The 17,718-nt window shown below is 41.2% G+C and overlaps 1 protein-coding gene across 8 annotated transcripts in view; it reads left to right on the forward strand.

Annotated features, from left to right (window-relative positions):
- Positions 1 to 17,718, forward strand: part of MYO1B (myosin IB) — a 202,047-nt gene that overhangs the window by 108,732 nt on the left and 75,597 nt on the right. For all 8 annotated transcript variants that reach the window (XM_066189592.1, XM_066189589.1, XM_066189588.1 and 5 more), the window contains exons 2-3: positions 9 to 149; positions 13,394 to 13,509. In XM_066189592.1, coding sequence (XP_066045689.1) covers positions 15 to 149; positions 13,394 to 13,509 — 251 coding nt within the window. In that variant the 5' untranslated portion in view covers positions 9 to 14. The remainder of the gene's footprint in view (positions 1 to 8; positions 150 to 13,393; positions 13,510 to 17,718) is intronic.

Here is a 17,718-nt window from a genome sequence, read left to right on the forward strand (position 1 = left end):
TTTCCCAGGACAAAATGGCCAAAATGGAGGTCAAGACATCGCTTTTAGACGACATGATAGGGGTGGGAGATATGGTTCTTTTAGAGCCACTTAATGAAGATTCCTTCATCAATAACCTGAAGAAGCGCTTTGATCACAATGAAGTTTATGTGAGTATATGTTAAGAAATAACATCCTATGGGGAGCTATGCTGTCATTCTTCAGATGTGTGTTTATTTATAAGGATACACACAGACTGAGTGCCTGAACCTTATCTATTGTATTAGGGATGTTTTAAACCATACTTGTGCTGTAGTCTTTCCTGTACTGCATTCTTTGCATTTGATCTTTCCCATCTGGGATATTTTTCCTTTTTCTTTTTCCCTATTGCATGGAGACCTCTGATTTTCATAAAGAACACTTCCAGAACTGCTGCTGACAGTAACTTTGATGCTCCTGTTGTCAGAGGGTATTGCAGTTATAAATAATTCACTTACAGAGATGGCTCTTCCAGGATATTAGAGTGGGCTGAAGCAGAAACAATATATGCTTGGAATATGCTAAGGGTAACTTAAATATTGCCTGCTATCTCTGATTTGCAAAAAGGTTGTGTTTATAAAAATGGTTGGATTTTAAATTAAATACAATGGGCTTGGATATATGTGGAAGTAATCAAAGTCTTCAGGCATATTAATCTCTGAGTGATGATCAACGAGAGAGATGTTGTGAACTGGCAGTTGAAACACAGGCAGGGAATGAAGAGGCAAATGGTGATTCCAGTTAAGCCTTTCATTTCCTGCTTCATCTCTTTGTTCCACTTTTGCTAAAATGTGCACAGTATTGTGTCTGTTATACTGCTTAGGCTGTGTGAACTTAATGGTTTGTAGAGACTTTCCAAGGCTGCTGGTGAGCCTAAATATTTAAGCCAAAGTATATCTATGGTCTGCAGGCAATTGTGTCTGCAGCTTACCAAAATCAAATAGTTGTTCTGTACTTAATTATAATTTAGCCTCCCTCCTTTTTAATTTTTAGTATGATTATATTTTTCATTCTTGCTAAGCATTTGAACCATCATGTTTTCATTATACTGGAGACCAGGAAGGAGAAGGTATGGGAGAATCTGTGCTGTTCTTCTTTGCTCTTTCTATCCCTTAGTTATAGCCTATGCATTTGTCCCTCTGCTATTCATTGCCACATCTTTGCTCTCAAACAGTTTTCTTGTTCAACCCGGCCTGCTCCCTTTTCTGGAGACATTATGTTGGTAATACCTAACTAATTAGGTTAATTGCTCCTAACTGCTATTGTATCATTTCCATTGATTTGCAACTTGTTGTTGTAATGACAATTTAAATTAAACCAAAAAATTAGATTAAGAAAAGACTCTCAATATCCATGAAAACCTTGTTGAAGAAGAAACCAAAACAATGTGTATTTGTGGAAACATTTCTTCCTCAATGGTTAAAAAAATTAACTTTTGTTTTGTTTTGTTTTTAAACTTCTGCTATACCTTTGAGAGTTACATTTGCAAAACTTTGTGTCTTAAATTTTCCTTGTTCCCTGAAGATGGGTTCTGTTCCCTATGGATAACCCTTGGATGTTGATACAGGCAACTAGATACCAGACTTTTCTTTTCTGCTCTTTCATCTTGCTTCTGGCAAATCCTTCATTTTCAACAACAGCAGTGGCTGCCTCCTCTGGGATTCAGAGGTTTTTTTTCCAGTCAGTGGCTTGTGTACTTAATATGTTCCACATCAGTTTTAGGGTTAATACTCTAATCCTGATGCCTACAGTAACAGTGGGTGATACTGAATCATCTCATTCCATTTAACTCAAGAAAATATGAAGGAAAATAAAAGGAAAGAGAGCTATTTGCCTGGAGGTTAAAGGCAGCAGTAGCACCCAGCCCAATCTTTGGGTTATATTTGAAAGTTTTATTTAAAGCATTAAAGATGCAAACCTGTTCTGTGAGGGCACCCTGGACTACGCAGTTTCTCATGAAGGATTGCTATAAATCTTATGGGAGTGGATTTCCTTTTTCTTTTTTTTTTTTCTTCTCTGTCAACTACTAGGGATTGGGAAGTATTTAGTTACATGTTTCTCCTTAATTCAGACTGGATAGTTTTTTTTCTTGAAAGAAACTGAATGTTTTAATGGCAAATGGGTGTTTTGTTATGAGCTAGCTGTCAATGTGTGTCCAAACACACAGTTCTGTGAGATGGTGACAGTGAAGTATGTATCTCCCCCAGTTTCTGATTCTGCTGCACCTGGCACTGATGTGCAATGTAATTATCTGTATTATGTGCTTGGTAGGTGATACCAGGTGCCACTTTTCCCTAGCAATGTAGGATCCTTTGGCTTGCAGGTGGGAAAGCCTGTTTTTTTCAAGGTCTTACAAGCTCTGTATGTGAATCCACAATATGAAGGCCAAATTTTGCAGATCTTTGCAAGTATTAAAACATTCACTACACACAATGGAGGAAAAAAGAGATGTTCATGCCTGTGCCCCATGCTGCTACCAAGTATGCAAGTTACTTGGCTTATGATGCTGCATGGTTTTATTTACCAAGTCACTTGAGGAATACTCTCTCCTTATCAGCTGAGTTTTGCTGCCTTGCAAATTTTCATGCCTCTGTTGCATATTCCAGAAAATTTGTAAAACAGTAACAGTTGGAATGGTGCTCACTGTAACAACCACATTAATTTTCAAGTACAAACTCCTCTCTACCTTCTCTTTGCTGCCACCGCTCACGGCAACTACACTTTGCATTGCTGGTTTTAGACTCTGATGAGGACAATGGATTCTCTGTTACACCTGGAAGTAGGGCTTGTTTTACCATGTCAAATCTGTAGTTTGCATCCTGGGGAAACCAAATTGTGCTATTCAAGAGCTGCTGCTGGTGCTTAACCAAGACTGCAGATTGCTGCTGCTGCAACAAGCTACGTAGAGAAATTGACCTCTCAGGGTCCTTTCAGAGGGCAGTGGGAATGGATTTGTCCTTTAATGGCTCAGCTGTGGGCTTAAGTTCAGCCCTGATGTCAGTGTTCCACTACAGGCATTGCCAGAAGTTGTGTCCATGTTCAAAGAACAAAGTCAAGCTGTAGCAAACCAGGCTTACCCAACATGGTTTTCTAAGCAGTTTCCTGCAGACTAACATGTGTCTGTGCTACACATGTTAGTTTTAAAAAGGGGTTGCAGTTGTAACCTTCAGAAGGATTTGTTGTGAGGAATGAGACCTGTAACATGGGTAGCTTTGAAGATACTGTAAGGCTGGCCAGATGCTGCACAATTGTGGTAGCCAGTCTTGGTAGGTAAATGCAAAAAGGGGACTTAGAGGAGAGACAGGCACAAGCTTGTTAGTAATGCCTGTTGTGACAGGATGAGGAGTATTGGTTTTAAACTCAGAGAGGGTAGATTTTGACTAGATAATAAGCAAGTTTGGTTTTTTTTTAATGATGTGGATAGTAAAAGACTGTAACAGGCTGTCCAGAGAGGTGGTAGATGACCCATCCCTGGAAACATTCAAGGTCCCCATGGAGGTGGACTCTGAGCAACCTGATCTAGTTGGAGATGTCCCTGCTCATTGCAGAGGGGATTGGACTACAGGCCTTTAAATACTCCTTCCAACTCAAGCTCTTCTGTGATTCTGTGAAATGTGAGAGTCAGATCAAGCATTCACTGAACAATGCCAAACCTCTCCCCTCCCCATAGCCAAAGATGACAAGATAGTTGGGCTCATTCCACTAGAAGATTTTTTGCCTTTTCTTGTCTCTTTCACAGTTGTTATGTTTGATGTTGGAGATCTTAGTGCCAGCTCCATTTTCCCCTTTGAAACTCTAGATCTTGTCCATAGGAGCTCTCTTTGCAAAAGCAGCTCAATCTGGGTCCTCTCATGGTCCTTCTGTATCATCTCAGTCGCATTCACTGTAAGCCCTTCAAGAACATTGGCAAAGTTTCATGCCATGGTGCAAACAGGGCAATGAGTTTCCTCCTAAGAGTGAGGGCACAGACTGTGGCTTGATTACCTGTTGTTCAATTTTATGTGTATTTGGTGGAAAGTTTAATAGACTTGGGTGTTGTGTTACATACTAGAGCGCAAAGCTGGAGGCTGTGCCTGTAAAAATAAGCATGAAGGCTGGTGGAGCTGGAGTTCAGCCAAATATTCTACTAAAGACCATCAGATTCTGCAGTAATCTCATGCTGAGTGGCTTTGGAAGGGGGAGGGTTTGTGGGGTAACACGCTTGTGTTAATTGGAAATGGGAATCTTAGAGTTTAGTCATGTCTGGAAATGTCTGAGGTATGTCTGACCAAGAAAAATCTCATTAGAAAGCTGTAATTGTTTATTATATTGTTTTTGCAACTCTTAAACTTTACATTGATAAAATTTGCATTGCTGTTCCACAAAAGTCCTTTTCTGTAACTGTTGGTAACAAAAGCCCGTGGGAGTCCTTCATTAACTTTACGAAGTAAAATGTAGCTCATGGGCAATGCATTAGCAAGTAGGAAAGAATCCCACAATGTTGGTTATTTGAAGGTTTCAGGGAGCAGTTTGTGTGGTTAAAATGTGTGACCTGCAGACCACATGGAAAACTTTAAATGCATCCATAAAGTTCAGTTTGTGTGTGATTGATGAATTTCTGACTTGTTCTGTTGAACTCCCTCTCTTAAGGTTTTTTTTCTAAGTTGGCTGAAATATGCTCACCCAATCCAGTTCAGCAATTATTTTTCCTTTGCAGTTTGGGATGCTGACAGATGGGAGGGGGCATCTGTCTATATATGCATTTACAGTGACTCATGAATGGTAGAGATTTTGGATAAACTGTAGTATTTCTGTTGGTCTGAAACTTATTTTTATGCTGGGTTTGTTGCTTTGTGAGGCATGTGGAAGTGTCAAGGGAGGTGTGAGGAGTCTGGAGAGGAGTGGAGCTGCGTAGGCTCACAGGAGTCAGCCTTTAGAGGTCAGATATGGCTTTATTCTGCTGCCCTGCACATTTTTCCCCACAATTATGTTATTTCTTGAAGTCTTCCCAAATTTGCAGAGGTCAACATTTTGTTCCTTACAAGAAAATGTTTGTTTGCTTTTTGTTCTTACAACAAAACAGAATCTTTCTCTGATGTCAGCGTTTAATTTGTATTTTCTGGTGCGTGGAGTTTGTGGGCTGTTTTGGGCAGCAGCAGTCTTATGTTACTGAACATTTGTTGTTTTATCACTGAAACATTAAATATTTGGCATTCCAGGGTAATAACTCTGTTTTATCTGTTTGAGGTACCATCTTTGTGGCCGCCTTCTGCTGGCATGGCTGTTGTGGTGTGCTTGTTTCATAGACTGAGCTGCTTCCTCTTGATCTTGATTGCTTTAATATTTAAGGGTTAGCCTTTCTGCTTTTGACTTGCCTTTACTCCACTGTGTCTGTCTATGCTATTGATTCATCCCATTTTCAGCTGCCTTTGATTATTTAGGACTTCACTGAATTGCTGTCAAGCACAGCAGCTTTTTTCCTGCTGCACTCTTACCTGGTATTCCAGGTGCTACATTTGCCAGAGCAGGGTAGGGAACAGAATTATGTGAGTGAGACCAATTGTCCTAGTCTGTGTCAGCTTTGTGTCACCATCCCATTGATGCTGTGAAGAAGAGAGTCTTGTGATATGGGAAACACAAATGCAGCTTGCTGGGAAGATCTGTGTGGTAGTAGTAACTGAGTGACTGTTGAAGTTCCATTTTATTCTCAGTTTCATTACCTCCTGATGTCAGCATGATCATGTTCACCTTTAAAATGTTGTTGTTGAGGCCAGGTGGTGTCCTTTGTTGGGTTTTGATGACGGCTGTTGTCCCCTGTGGATTTTGCATAGGTTGTAGCTGTGTGTGTGCTGGCTGGTAGCGGGACTGTGCTTTGCAGTAGCCTTTCCTCCTGCCAGATCTGACCCTGCTCCATTGTGCTTTCATGTGTTTACCTGTGTTCATCTAGTGAGTCCAGCCTGGGCTGCTGGTCTTCCTTTGGGAGTTTGAGGAGTGGCAGGTGTGGTGGCTGACCAGCTTCTTAAAGGCAGGATGGTTTGAGAGCTGGATCAGAACAGCCATCTGCCTGTGATGGGAGCCCAGGGGACCTGAGTTTCCTCCCATCTCCTTCTCTTCCTCCCTTGGGGAATGCCTGTGTCGATTTGAGCAATTTTCCCATCAGTGCCTCAACAGTTTTGCCCTTTGAGGGAAGCTAGTGAGTTGTAGTAATAATATTGTTGCAGCTGCCACAGGCTAGGACCTTGAAGCCTGCTGCTTCTTCAGATGTGAAGAAAGGCTTGTGTGCCCAAGGCACTTCTTTTGCTCTGGTAGCTTGTGGCCTAAGAAGTATTCTGCCACCCTGCAAATCTTGCTTTGCTTTGTTATCTAGATAAAAATCCTGTGGGTCCTCTGGCCCTTCACATCAGCCTGCTCCAGCAAAACAAACTTTATAACTTGCCCAGAGTTAGGAATAAAGATTTTCACAGCAGGTTGGCTGCATTTTACCTTGAAGTGCTTTGTGGGAGGAGAGTTATTTATCTCAAGGCAGTGCTTTGTTTCCTTTCCTTTTTGTACAGCTCCCACGATTCTGAGCCTCATGTTTGAGGCACTGTTTGTAGGGCTCCATGCAGTATTTGTATAAAGGAGTAAGGAAACAGTAATAAGGATCAGAGAAAACTAAATGCATTTGGTGGGCTGTGTGTAGGGGGTCTTCTCCTCCCCTACACATTTTTTTTTTCCTCTGAAGTGATACTTTAAAAAAAGAGAGGAGAAAGTATAGGAAATACCTCCAGTTATAGTGTTACCTTTGCCTCAAAATGCTGTGTATTTCTTCACTAAGGTGATGATGATAATTGGGGCATTTATTGATGGTTTCACTGCATGTTATATGAAACCAAAAGACTAAAGGAAGATCAATGAAAGATTGACAAATGGAGAAATAGAAGCGAAAGTGTCCAAGGGCCGTAAAAACATGGTTTTCACCCTGAGGAGCATAAGTTAGCCTTGGCTGCAACATGGCAGAAGGTTCCCCTTCTCTCTCCCCACATACCATTCATACAGAAATAATGGAACATTTTGGAATGAATGTTCTCACTAATGTTTTCACCAGTGGTTTCTTGGCACAGACATAGCCAGTCTCCAACCACTGTTTGCTTGTGAAAACAAGTCCTTTTTTGAGAAGTGGGCAAGCACTGATGTTCAGGGGTGTTTAAACACTGTCTTGAAAGTTCCTCGTGTCACCTTTGAGTCGACTTCTTCATTGTTTACTTTCAGGTTTTGCCTATATTTGTATCCTGTGTAGGAGCTCTTTTGGTTTGTATAAATCATCCCAGTGTAGCCAGAGAGGGGACCAGTGGAGAGGATTAGTCAGTTTCATTAATAACAGCACTTGAGTCTGTCATAATGATAATGTTCACTGAGCAGGACAGAGATTTCTGTGCCCTGGAGAAGCTCAGAGGAGAAACCCGATCATCTGCGTTCATGCATCCCCTTCTCATACTCGCTCCGACTTGCAGTGTGGGTGTCTTTCCCTGGCAAATGATCTGCTCTTACTTCAGGGCTTGGATCTCAAACAGGTTGCAGTGCAGTTAAGGGCTTGATCCTGGCCAGTGTGGGTTGCCCACAGCTTGTCCAGGCTGCTGCTGCTTGCACAGTGGCTTGCAGGATCAAGCCCATATTGAAAAATATTTTAGTAGTGTGGTCATCCTCTTTGGCATAGGTTGCCTGTGTTGTGATTGTTTGCTCTGGGATGTAGACTTCTGCCTTTGTGTGACCTCTTTGAGCTTTGTTTCTTGAGTCATTATATCAGCCATTAATGTACTTTGTACAGGACTGTTATTTTGTCTCCTCAGTTTCTTATTTTCCTTGATTTTCCCTTCTCATCCCTTCAGGACCTCACCCACTGCTCTTCTGGGTAGTTTTTTTACAGCCTTTACTGTCCTGTCTAGGTTTTACAAGGCTGCCTGTCCTCGTTAATTAACTGCATTAAGCACATAGAGTAACTTACTAGGATTGGGGTTTTTTCCTATTACAACATACAGACTTTGTCCACTGTATTTCTGGGACTAAAATGCTGTTTCTGGGAAGGTGGTCTGTGTTTGTTCAGAAATCCAGTGATATATTTCTCTGCTGAAGCTCCCAGCTCACTGAAGCACAAGCAGTGTTAGCCCAGCATTGCCCCAACCTGCAGTGCAGCTGCTCAGCTTGGATCACAGGTGGAGTTAATTTTGTGTGTGCTGTTGTGAATTGGTGCTGGCAAACCCTGGAGTGTTGCGGGATGAAATCCGTGTGTTTGTTTGTTTACCTTTTTCAAGTACCCAGCCCATCCCTCTCCACCGAGCAATACAAACACCTCCTTTGCCATACACAGGAATACAGTAAGTCAAAGCCTCAGAAACAGCAGTGCGCTCAGGTGGTTTTGCTTTTAGTCTTGATGTTGCTCTTCTCCTTACTCTTTTCAAACATTGTCTCTTGCAACTTCGTGTTTCCAATGTGAAAAAAACCAATGGACCAGAGGCACAGTGCATTTAACTGTTTTGTTGTGGCCAACCACAATGTAAAACAAAATTGAGCTTGCAACATGATTTTCAAATAACAGGTGATAGTTTAATACCTTACTGATCTAGCTGGTAATGCTTATTAAAATGGAAACTTCATTATAGAGTAAAGTTGTAGTTTTAAATTTGCCCAGCTCTGTTTGAGATTGAGACAGCTCAAGTAACTTAAAACATGTAAGTACAGGCTTCCTCTGCCATCTCTTTGGCTTCAGCTGTTCTGAACATGCAGCGGCACACATGCTTATGAGTTGGCAAGATCCAGAACTGCAATAGGTCAGGCAAATACAAAGGAGGATGACTATTATATTAGAAATACAATTTTCATAAGTCACATTAAAAAAAACCCCACAGAACCAAAGCACAGCCCTCCCCCACCACAATGAAAACAGTGCTGGGTGAGCCTTGGTTTTGGATTAATGCCAATAAAACCTAGTCACACTTTTCTTTGATCCTGCTTTATTGTCTCCTGTTTCAATGAATTGTTTGGGTGGCATGATCTGTAACTCTTCAAAGTTGTAGGAACCAAATGATTATTTGAGCAGAGCCATTACTAAAGGAATGTGCATTATATATATCTGGAGTATTAAAACTGGCCTGCATAAATGGAAGAATCCAATTTTAGTAAAATCTTATTTTTCTTAAATTTCTTTATTTTTCTATTTCTGTGCTCCAAAATTTAACAAATTAAATAAACAGAGAGAAACCTTGTTGCCCCTTGGGAATTTAGTGCACTTGCCAGGTACATTAGCACCTGGGGCATTTTACAGCAGGACTGACTTCTGTGCAGCAGCAATTTCTCTGGGCTGTTACAGGATACAAGAGGTAAGAAGCAGTGGGTTTGTTTTTTAGCAGAGCGGACAAAAGGGATGTAGGGTACAATTCCAAAAGGCTTGCAACAAATCTGTGTAGATGTTCAATGATTTTGACCTCTGCAGAAGGTTGCTTTGCAGAGATTGCTACAGATCCAGAAAAGCTTTTAAGGATATGGGGCGGGCTTTTATGACAGCCCCAGCTGTACAGCTTCTGTGCTGCTGCCTCAGCTGGTGTCAGTAGTGTTCCCTGGCTTCTGCAGATGCAATCTCCTCTCTTCTGGCCCTTGGGGCATTGTAAGTCAACCTTTGACAGGAGGAAAAATGGCTTTATTAATATACTGTAACCCGGGGTGTGAAATATTCTCCATAAGTTGTACTAGTGGTCTTCTAAAGGATCCCCTTCTTGGGTTGGCCTGCACTGCATCTCTCCTGTGTATCAGATTTCACTGCAGTGCTTGTGCACCCTGGCTGCAGAGGTGTCTGGGGACCTTTCACTGGGCTCACTGTAAGGTTTCTGCATCCTCTCAGCTGGAAATGTCCAGTTTATAGCAGTAACTTTCCCTAGCCCTTGACTGGGAAGAGGCTGCTGCCTGTACATTTCCCACAAGCAGTGAGAGCCTTGTTATCATCCTGTTATTTGAGGTGTTTTCTTAAGCCAGTCTGCTGGGGTGAGAAAGACTCAGAAGGCCTTGCACGGTGCCTGTAAACTTGAAATAGCACTGATATCTTGCCCCAACTGGTTACACTGGCTTCCAGTCCTAGGGGGAGAAAGTGGGGCATCAAAGAGTCCTTGTCATTGCATCTCGACCAGTATTTAGAAATGAAGTGTGACAAACATTAACAGCTTTTCCAGTGGAATTGGCATTTGGAATTTTCTTCCTGCTTGAGGTGTTAACCCCTTATCTGAACAGGAATGAATTGTATGTGTTGTTTTGGTGGAGAATGCAGTATGTGTTGTCATTTAAGCTGGCGGAAATTTGAATGCTCTGTTTTGAAGCTGATGTTTTAGCCCTGAGAAACGATGAGTGAGGGTCCTTTTGCTTTGTCTTCTGAGCAAACACAGAATTTGCCTTTGTGAGTTGCAATAAAGTAGAAGTTGGGAGGAAAGAATGTTATCAAGAGTCTAGTTAGCAAAACTTGAGGAGACAGCAGATCTCATCCAAACTTGCATAACGAGACCGTGTCAAACCAAGAAAGTAATCAAATCTCCTGGCTGTATTCTGTGCATATATCATCATGAAGCCACTCTTCTTCTTTCATATTTGTCCTTAAGGAGGGCAATTCAAGAATCCCTTTAGTCCCTGGGGCGCTGTGGTATGGTCTCCCACTACTCTTGGGCGTTCTGCTTTCAGCACTGGAATGTTTCTGTGCTTGTCGCTCACTCAAGGATTTAAGCCATTTATTTTGTTTGTTTATAATAGAGTTCTGGTGGGAAGACAGATGTTATGTGGGAAAGCTATTTTCCGGATCTGTTTATCCCTGTTATGTGGAATCTCACAGACCACCAGTAGCAAGTAGCTATTAGGCATCAGCTTTGAGGGACTGGCATTTTCAGAAGAGGAAATGTATTAGTTCTTGTAAGCAGCTTTGCAACAAACCCAATGACTTCTTGGCACACTTTGGCTTGGTGTTTAAAATAGATTGGAGTATGTCTTTGTTTCAATATAGCCATTTGACCTTTTGAAATATTAGTATTTTAGGAAATGGTCCGTATTTGTTCGTATCTGGCAGTAAAGAGCTGACTTGAATTCCTAAAAGACAGTTGTCTAAGCATCACTTAGCTATGAAGATGTGGTTCTAAATAAATCTCATTTAAATGCCTGTATTCAAAATTAAAAATCAAGGTTTTCGCTTTCAGTCATCTTTCTTTATCTTGATGTCCCAGGGTACTTCAAGGGACTTAGCAATTAAATTGTATGATATTATGGTAGCAGAATAGGGACAAGTCTTTGTGTTCCAAAGAATTCATGTATCAAAATATAATGTTCAAGATTTGGCCTTCATCTCTCTTCTGCTGATACTTTGCAACACTGGTTTCACAACAGGCTGAGCTCACAAATTCCTAAGATTTAGGAGGAAACAATTTATTAATGTTTTATCAGAGAAGAGTCCTAATTGGGGTATCTGTACACTTGGGAAGACTAGAAAGCTTCTTTCTTTTGGGCATCTGTTACTCTTGCCAACGATCTGTAGACTTCCAAATTGCCAAGGCCGCATGTGTTGAGAGAGAGCAAAGTAAACACTGTTGAAAGGCAGTTTTAGCACTTCCATCTTGTTCAGCCAAAGAGATTAGACATAGTTGGAAAACTATTTCCTCCGTAGGGGGAGGATGACCACAAAACTAGAACAATTTTTTATTTGAAGAACATTTACATAAGCACACACTGTGGTGTGTGCTTGAAAGAAGCAAAACTCTTAATTATTTGGCTGCTTCTGATCCATCCCAGGAGTAGGAAACACTACAAGGATGAGGTGTGAGAGTCTCTGGAGGCCTCATGCCACTTGTTTTATCACTGCAGCCTGGTTTATCCCACTCAGTTTGGGACAGAAGATGGCATGTGAGTTCACAGCTCGCCTGTGCATCTGTGTGCAATGGAAAATGGGAAATATTCCTCTCTGTTTAGGACCAGATTTAGTAACATTTAGCAGGAAATTGCTTTAGGCATGGAAGTTAGATCTGGAAGGGTTGCAGCAATTAATATTTTTTCATTTGCTATTGCAGCCCTGGCCATAATTTGGAGCTCTACTGAACATGCTGGTCAGTAGCTTGGGCTCTTCATCCTTCTGCTCCCATTTTAAAGTGCATATTACAGTATTTTCTCTAAGAAATGTTGTGGGGAAAAATCCAAATAGTGATTGTCAGGTGCTGAGATATCACTGCACAGAAGCCCTTTAGAATCACAGCACATTTAAAAAACGATTGTTTGGTTCTTGTGGTTGTTTTTTGTGGTTTTTTTTTTGTGGTTTTTTTTTTAAATTTTTATTTTATTTTATTTTTTTTCCCCCCTCTCCTGTAGTTACTGCAGATGTAATCCGAGTAATGGGAACCTGTGGGTTTTGTGTAGAGCACATATACCTCCCAGGGAGCACTGGTTACTGGAAAACCATGTTTCCTCAAGTGTTATTTATTTTTTTCACAGTTGTGGAAAGAGATACCGAACACTTGGGGTTTTATTAATCTTGGGCCACTATCTGCAGGCAGGATGGAATGAGGTTTGGGCATTTTTTTGCCACTCAGTGCATTTGAGTGCAGCCCTTGGAGCTGGAGGCACAGAAAGCTGTGGGATATGTGACAGTAGGCTTAAGGATTCCAGTTAATTGTGTCATGAGCAAACATGGTGTGCAGATTTGGTCTTCCTTCAGGCCAGCAGTGCATGGGATCCAACAAAGTGAAACAACACATGTCTCCCTTTGCTTTCCAAGGGTGGCAGTGAGTACGTTTAGAATCTGGAAATAAAAATTGCGCTTTGTGTCTGCTGAGGAACCGTGGCAGGACTTTGTGTGGCTTGAACCCTCACAGTAAATCTCTCCTTTGACAGAAACCTGTCCTAGGCTGTTGCCCTTCAGGTTTTTTCTGTGCCTGAGGCTTTGATGAAGTGACACAAAGTTTCTCCTTGGGATGAGGGGCACAATCCAGTGCCAGCCTTGCCTTATGGGGTTTGATGTGAGTGCCCAAGGGCTGCAGCAAAGCTCGTGTGACATTTGCCATGCAGATGGAGTCAGTTCTTCATGAACATCTGTGTCCTTTTGCCTTTCCCTCCCCCAACCGAATTAGTCACAGAAATATAGTATGATTGAGCTTTCTTTTGGAAAGTGTTCATAAGAGACTTTCAGTTATGCAAAAATAGCTACTTGGTACCCAACAGAGAGAGTGTCTGAAAGGTGTTTCAGAATGTATGAACATATTTATTCATTGCTACAATTAGGCCTTTTTTTTTGTTTGTTTGTTTGTTTGTTTCCACAAAAGTATTAAATGGGCAAATAATATGTAAGCAGCAAAAGTATGTTAAAAAGAAAAGCCTGCAATAATTTTCTGTTTTCCTTCAACAGACATACATTGGCAGCGTGGTGATATCAATAAACCCCTACAGATCTCTACCCATTTATACTCCAGAGAAAGTGGAAGAATACAGAAACCGAAACTTCTATGAACTCAGTCCTCACATGTAAGTACAGCAAAGAAATTTTAGTTTTTATTCTGTCCGGGAACAGATGGTACCAGCTGTCTCTCTCCTCAAAAGATCTGTTGATTAAAGCAACCAAAATGAAAATCACACCACCACTCCCCCAAAATGAATTTTTATTAGCTCAGACATATTTTAAAGTGAAGTGAAAATGAGTTACTCTTTTTCTTTCATGCGCTTAGGCCCTGGTATGTGCATTTCAGAACATTTCCCCCTAACTGTTAGCAGTAGCCAGTATTACAGCACTGTAAAGTAAGCAGTCTGTTTTCAAGGAAATCTGTTTCTTTCAAAGTCCAGACTGCCTCCTGGAAGCCTCGAGGTGTTAAATATCTTTGAATCATATAGTGTGCCTTTTGATATCTGAAACTCTTAATTTATCTTTGTGCAATGCAGGAAAAAAGAAAACAAACCCTCTCATGATGAATGCAGACACATGTTGGATATGTATGAATGGTAACTGTAAGAAAGTTAAAGCTTGGTCTTCTCTGTGCTGGGTGGAAATGAGCCGATTCATAGAGGACAGCCAGAGCATCATAAATGCATAATGCAAACTTTAAAATAGGATGAATGATAGGACAAGGTGCTGTTTGCAGGTGTGGGTGGTGTGGCTCAGAGTGAGGTCTGCATGGTCTTCATGTTGCAGTAGTCATTTAATCTTGCCAGTCCTAGTGGTAAGGCTGAAGCCAGCTGTTCCTCCTTCAGTGTGACATGGGGAAGGAGAAGTGTTTCCAGCTGGTTGTGGGGTTGCACCTGACTCTTCAGCCACAAATTCAGGAGACTGGAGCAATCAGTGGTTGGATAAGTGTCTAAACAGGGCCATACATTTGTAAATCTTCTTTCAGTGTTAACTGTTAGGTTAAATGAAAGTTATGTGTAGAAAGTGATCTGGAAGCTATTTGGTTCTGATTAATTTTTTGCCTTAACACTTCATCTGTCACTCTCCCAGATGCATAGTCTGAAATGCAAACAGACCAATAATGAGATCAAATAAGCTTCTGGTAATTCTTGGACCTCTTCATTCTGAACTCTGGCTAAATTCAGGTTTTCTTTCTTCATAGTTTTGTTTAGCAAGCCCAATAGCTTTCTAAATTGACACAGTTCCTTGCTAAAAGAACTTTCTGCTCTGCTAATTTTGTTCAGCTGCATAAAATTTGCTGTCGAATGATGGAGTATTTTAAAAATAAAACCTGAGAGTTAAAGTTTGTCTGACATTCTGAAAGTCAGTATATGTACTTGGTTACACCTTGGATCAAGTATGTAGCAATATATTGATCTCCACGTTTTTCTGTCTCTCCTGAGAGATGGTTTTCCAGAACAGTAATGGTCAAGAGTCATTCTTGTATGTATTGTGAGAGTCTGAACTTGGTAGAAAAGTATTTCATAAACATCATTCATGACTAATGACAATGATTGTGTGGTCAGGTTCCTACCTCACAGCAAGGACTTCTGAAGCCCAAACACTAGAAATCTACTTTAAGAGCAGGAGATTGAAGTGAGAAAATATTGACTTTTAATTTTTGTCAGGAGACCTCAATTGCTTGATAGTAATAGATTTTCCTTGCAAGTTTGGATAGAGTCCCAAGTCAAGAAAATTGTCAGCCTGATTTGTTTTAGACAGATATGATCTCTTCAAAAATTTTCTTTATTTTGTGTTGCTTCTGTGTGAAAGTTTTGTCTTCTGACACCTGCTAAGTGGACAAAATATCTTTCAAAAGAAAGGATTAGGAAATAATCTTTGTTATGGTTTCTGTTATGGATGCATCACTTCCAAACTGCAGAAATATAAAATGATCTTACTTTATGGTGACCTTGCTTCCCTTCCCACCTAGGGAAGATGAAACGCAGGATGCGTATTGGAATTGCAGAATCAGGAGAGTCACTTTTGGCTCTGCTAAAATTGGTAAACTTCTCACCATCTTCAAGAGATATTTGGGCAGTATTGTAGGTGTAAAAAGTAAGTGCTATGTAGGCTGCCTTATGGCATCTCTGGCAAGCCTAAACCACTTTTCATCCCCTTGGATGTGGAGTGCCTTGTGCTGTACCTAAGGATTTGTGCCAGTCCAGTTGTCCACTCTGCAGACATGGAGCTGGTCCTTGGATGCTGGTTAATAGATCATAAGCTCAGCTCGCAGGGTGGCTTGGAGCCAGGCCTGGGCTGTTCACCAACTCTGTGCTTGCCTACTCCACTGGTCAGGACAGACAAGGACCTGACAGACTTTGGGATGGAGTTGGCATCATTCCATCTTTGGAGCTTGCAGCTAATTTTGGGGTTGACTGCTCTGGCAGCAGCCGGCCACTGCTAAAAGCAGGGCTCAGGCAAGTCTAGGGAGGTTGCTGCACTTCCACAGAGACCTTGCAATCTTCAAGGTGTTTTTTTTTTAGCTGCTCAGGAACATTAATGAGGAGATGCTGTGAGACAAGTTGCAATTTGTGGCGTTTGTTCTGCCACGGGGTAAAAACCCCCCATTGATTTGTGGAAATGTACATACTTCATTTTCTTTGATGTGTAAATCTCTGTTGAGCCATGGACTCTTTGGAAGAATTGATTGTGGGTAAGTCCACTGCACCATTTAAGTGTGCCTTGGGAAGGACTTTTGGCTCCTGTTTTGTGATCCTGAGCAAAGTAAACTTCTTGACTGTTTAGAAGGAAACTAATGCATCCGACCTAGAAAGTGTGTCTGGAAATAAAATTAGATATACTGCATTTCTTATTTCAACATCTCTTTTGTATAAATAATTCAGCTTTGGTACTAGTGTTAGGTAGAAGAATGCAAGCAATTAATTAAAACAAAATTTCTAGGAGTGGTTTGGTTAGAGATTGCTATGGAAACAGGTCAGTATGGCACCAAACTCTTCCATCTCCTGTTGGTATAACAGCTCAAATGCTCCAGTGTCTGAAGTTTTGGAGAGAACATTTAGATTTGGGAAGCACCCGGGATTTAAGTGTCAGCATCTCTAGAGCCATCTGCCATGGGATGTTCCCACAGGTACAGCTCTGTGTGGGATCTCCTGGAGAACCAAAATCATGTTTTATTTATTTTCCAGGAGTTTCGTGTGAGCTTCTCTCTAGGCTGGAGCTATTTGTGTGTGCCTCAGTGTGATGGGTAGGGGGGGTGTGCTGAAGAATGTCAGCTGTCCCAGTTAAAGAGCAGGCTTGGCTAGCACAGGAAAACAGAAGGAAAAAGAGACAGAAGTTTATGATGACATGAAGGAAATCCACACCTGTGGATTTCCTGCTGTATACGGTCACTGGAGGAAACACACTTTAGGAGTGAAAAATCTGTTCAGGTGTTTTCTTAGCCCTAATCTGAAAGAGGAGAGAGGGAACACCTCGTCCTCTGTTCTGTGTTTCCTCAAGAGCGTCTCTGAGAGTGACTGATGCTTTCAGTGACGCCAGTTAATACTTAATTGCAGGGCTTGGACAGGGTTTGTTTCTCTGGGTTTTTGTTTTTTTTTTTTTTTTAATGATCTCTGGAAACTAGAGTAGGGGCACGGTCACACTTTGAATGGGCAGCCAAACTGAATTGCTGAGAGAAAGTTTCTGGTCAGGTGATTTTGGATAGCGTTATAGCTGGTAAAATGTGATCCAAGTGGTTTTATTTTAATAGCTCATTCCTCCCTGAGTGCACTACTGTTGTTGTGACACAGTGTAATAAAAGTGTTATTTTTCTAGTCTCCTGGAATGCTTGTTTTCATAGTCTGTGGCTATTTGCATAGGTGTAATAGGAAGTTTACCAAGCTTCTTAATTGCTGGCTTGTTGTTTTTGTTTTAATGTTGCTAATCTTGCTGGTTTTGTCTTTATCTGCAAGACAGGATCAAACTTGTCTCTGCCTTGGCAGAGCAGAGTATGACATTTCAGTGTTCAAACAGCTTGCTGCTTGATTTGTGCAGTTCTTACACTTCTGTTCTGCCCTCTCAGTTGATGTAATTACTCTTTCAGTTGATGTAATTGCTGCTTTGCTTACCTTGTGGCTGAGCTAGTCATGAGAGCAAACCAAGCTGTCTATCTTGCTGCGTTACATTGATTTTCACTGGTGACAAAGGCAGCTGCTGGCACATCTTTGAAGTGAATGCAATGGGAAATCAAATAGATTATCATCCCACATATTTGTGACCATCATGCTGTATCACTTTCCTACCAGTAACAGATTTGCATTAAGGGGTTGGAGACTAGGTGCTTTCTTGAATAT

Source organism: Chamaea fasciata, unplaced genomic scaffold (genome assembly GCF_029207755.1).
Source record: "Chamaea fasciata isolate MVZ Bird 193981 ecotype frontalis unplaced genomic scaffold, bChaFas1.0.hap1 SCAF_8, whole genome shotgun sequence".
Classification (NCBI taxonomy): domain Eukaryota; kingdom Metazoa; phylum Chordata; class Aves; order Passeriformes; family Sylviidae; genus Chamaea; species Chamaea fasciata.